The sequence below is a fragment of the Cebus imitator genome, unplaced genomic scaffold (genome assembly GCF_001604975.1).
Source record: "Cebus imitator isolate Cc_AM_T3 unplaced genomic scaffold, Cebus_imitator-1.0 Scaffold496, whole genome shotgun sequence".
Classification (NCBI taxonomy): Eukaryota; Metazoa; Chordata; class Mammalia; order Primates; family Cebidae; genus Cebus; species Cebus imitator.
In genome coordinates, this window is record NW_016107811.1 from 57906 (window position 1) to 61744 (window position 3839).

At 39.2% G+C, this 3839-nt stretch overlaps 1 protein-coding gene across 1 annotated transcript in view; it reads left to right on the plus strand.

Moving 5' to 3' along the window:
- Positions 1–3839, plus strand: part of BAZ1A (bromodomain adjacent to zinc finger domain 1A) — a 109567-nt gene that overhangs the window by 54415 nt on the left and 51313 nt on the right. The window contains exons 3-4 of the mRNA XM_037733153.1: positions 902–1003; positions 1844–1931. Of these exons, the coding sequence (XP_037589081.1) occupies positions 902–1003; positions 1844–1931 (190 nt within the window). The remainder of the gene's footprint in view (positions 1–901; positions 1004–1843; positions 1932–3839) is intronic.

The window sequence follows — 3839 nt, forward strand, 5'->3', positions numbered from 1 at the left end:
AGAGACGGGGTTTCACCATGTTGACCAGGATGGTCTCGATCTCTTGACCTCGTGATCCACCCGCCTCGGCCTCCCAAAGTGCTGGGATTACAGGCTTGAGCCACCGCGCCCGGCCCAAGAACGTTTTTTTAATTTTTATTTTTTACTCTTTAAACTGGGTACTCTATGCTTCATCTCTAGTTACTTTCTTCACCCAAGGAAAATGTATTGAGTAGCTAAAATACCTACCTAAAATAAAATAGTTCTTCTTACTGTTTTGGCTAGTAGAATGGTGGAGGGCAGGGATCAGTAACTTATAAAACCCTAAATTAAAAATGCATGGCCACATACAGTGGCTCGTGCCTGTAATGCCAACACTTTCGGAGGCCAAGGTAGGAGGATCTCTGGGGGCCAGGAATTTGAGGCTACACTCAGCTTTGATGATGCCATTGCACTCTAGCTTGGGTGACAAGGTGAGACACTGTCTCTAAAACAATAATAAAATTTTAAAATTTTGAAATATATGGCCAAGCACGGTGTCTCAAGCCTATAATCCCAGCACTTTGGGAGGCAGAGGTGGGTGGATCACCTGAGGTCAGCAGTTTGAGACCAGCCTGACCAACATGGTGAAACCCTGTCTCTTCTACTAAAAATACAAAATTAGCTGGGCATGGTGGCACATGCCTGTATCTCACCTATTTGGGAGGCCGAGGGAGGAGAATAGCTTGAACCCAGGAGGTGGAGGTTGCATTGAGCCAGGATCACACCATTGCACTCCAGCCTGGGCAACAAGAGCGAGACTCCATCTCAAAAACATACAAATATTTTGAAATATGTGATTTTATTATAGTATATTCTTAGAAACTGGGTTTCCATTTAAAATCTCATTTTCTGGTTTGTGTCTTTTCCCTCCTTTTTTTAGGAAGAAAAAAGAGGCAATTGACCCCTTACTTTTCAAGTATAAGGTGCAACCCACTAAAAAAGAATTACATGAGTCTGCTATTGTTAAAGCAACACAAATCAGGTAAAACTCACTATCTTCTCCATAGTAGTTTAAAGTAGAATAATTATATATGTTAGATTAATAAGGTCTGACGTAGAACAAATGCAAAGTACTGTGATTGCTTTCCTTTTTAAAAATAAATGTACACTTACATGTATATGTTCATAGACTGATTAAAGTAAATCCTAAGAATCTTGATGGAGGCCAGGCACAGTAGCTCATGTCTGTAATCCTAGCACTTTGAGAGGCCAAGCCAGGAGGATTGCTTGAGGCCAGGAGTTGAAGACCAGCCTGGACAATGGAGCAAGACCCTGTCTCTATTAAAAAAAAAAAAAAAAAAAATCCTAATGGACTTCTTGAGCCCATTGTTTAGATGAGTAACTAACCCCAAATAGTCTTCTATCCAAAGAATTAAAAAGGATCCTGTTTATGAAGTACTTTTCATGAGATAACTCAGTTTTTTTTTTAACACTAATGATGGTGCCCAGGCTGATTTTAATTTTTAAAAGAATTTTAATGATTATAACTGTATGGGTAATAGTCTGATTTTCTAAAATTTGATTTACTCTCTGTAGCATATTTTCCTTAAAGTTTGTTTTCTAAGTGGCTTCTAAACAACAAATACATATTCTCTTTTTGTAGTAGACTTTTTATAGTAGATTCACTCATGTAGATCTTATAACTTCCTACATAAATACCTCTGAAAGTTTCTTGTGACTTCTACATTAATACTGTTAGAAGATGAAGTGTCCTTTGATTCCTAAGCTTGAAATTCAGGTTATAAATTTACAGAGATTATGGAGTTTGGGTTGAACTCTTTGATGCTATCACGACCCTCTTTCACTTCCTTGCCCCCTGTAGCCGGAGAAAACACATATTTTCTCGTGATAAACTAAAGCTTTTTCTGAAGCAACACTGTGAACCACAAGATGGAGTCATTAAAATAAAGGTAATCAAATAATGAAATTATTTATTGGAAGACAGAAAAGAACATGGGTAGTGTTATAACATTGCTGAAATGTTATTTCAAAGATGATTAAAGATTGTTCTCTTTTAATCTAGAGCCTATTTTTAGTACTTTATTTATTGGATTACTATTTTTAGAATTTCTAGAATTGCTAGGTGGTTCAGTTACTACCACTTATAGAAAAGATCAGTAAGGACCAGTGAAAATAGAAAATTTGGAAATAGAAAAGTTTATCAGGTGGGGCAACTATAGCTTCCTAATACCTGTAGTATGGTTTTGGCTTGCAAAGAATAGATAGATTCAAAGAACAATGCTAAACAGAGCCTACTAGGTGAGAGAACAATGTATAATAAAAAGAGCATTGGCTGGGCACAGTGGCTCACGCCTATAATCCTTGTACTTTTGAAGGTCAAAATGTACATATTGCTCGAGCCCAGGAGTTTGAGACCAGCCTGGGCAACATGGTGAACCCTGTATCTCCAAAAAATACAAAAATTAGCTGGGTATGGTAGTGGGTGACTGTAGTCTCAGCTACTTAGGAAGCTGAGGTAAAGGATCACCTGAGCATGGGGAGGTCAAGGCTGCAGTGAGCTGTGATTGAACCACTGCACTCCAGCATGGACAACAGAGTGAGACCCTGTCTCAAAATAATAATAAAAGTATCATGCTAATACTAAGCAGACAGATTATATTTTATTAATAGCCATTAAGGGAGGAAAAAGTCAACTTTTAGAGATTTCACATTGCATACTAAGTAAAAAGTTAAACGGTAAAACTCAAAGCAATTTTAAAAAATGCAAAATACTCTCATTGGGATAAAGACACACTAAGTAAAAGAGCAGCAGAATGGAGCCTTATGTGATGGTGTGTGCCTGTATTTCCAGCTACTCTGAAGGCTGAGGTGGGAAGGATCACTTGAGCCTGGGATTTCAAGTCCCGCCTGGGCAACATAGCAAGATCCTTCCCCCCGTCCCCTACTCTCTTTTGAGACAGTCACACTCTGTTACCCCAGCTGGAGTGGAGTGGCACAATCTCGGATCACTGCAACCTCCACCTCCCGGGTTCAATCAATTCTCCTGCCTCAGCCTCTCGAGTAGCTGGGACTATAGGCACGCACCACCAGCCCAGCTAATTTTTCTATTTTTAGTAGAGAGAAGGTTTCACCATGTTGGCCGGGCTGGTCTTGAACTCTTGACCTCAAGTGATCCACCTGCCTCAGCCTCCCAGAGTGCTGTGATTACAGGCATGAGCCACCACACCCGGCCTGATCCTGTCTCTTGGAAAAATAAAAAAAGGCGGGGGGTGGGGGCAAGAACAACACACACCTGGGTCTCATCAGAAGGTGGGTGGAGGGAGAGGATGGGCAAAAATAACTAATGGTCACTTGGCTTAAAACCTGGGTGATAAAGTAATCTGCACAACAAAACCCCATGAGACACATTTACCTATGTAATAAACCTGCAAACACACCTCTGAACTTAAAAGTTTAAAAAGCCAATAGAATGGGTTAGAGAGATGTATGTGTTTGTCACAAATCAGCTCCTGCATGTGTAAGATTTGTGCATTTCACTGTATATAAATGTTTAAAAAGAAGAGAAACTTAAAAAGAATGAGTTTATGTGAAAAGTTAACATTTCACATTTCTAGAAGTAAGATTGATAAAAATGGACACTTGATTAACTATCAGAATAATAAAGTTAAGTCTAACTGAAAAGAAATCAAACAAATTTTAATGGTAAACATGATGAGGTACTCAGGAGAAATAGAAAAAAATAACAAGGATGAGATCGAGCATAAACATAGGTTTTAAAATGTCATGAGTAAGTGAGCCAAGATCACGACACTGCACTCCAGCCTGGGTGACAGAAGGAGACTCCATCTCAAAAAAAA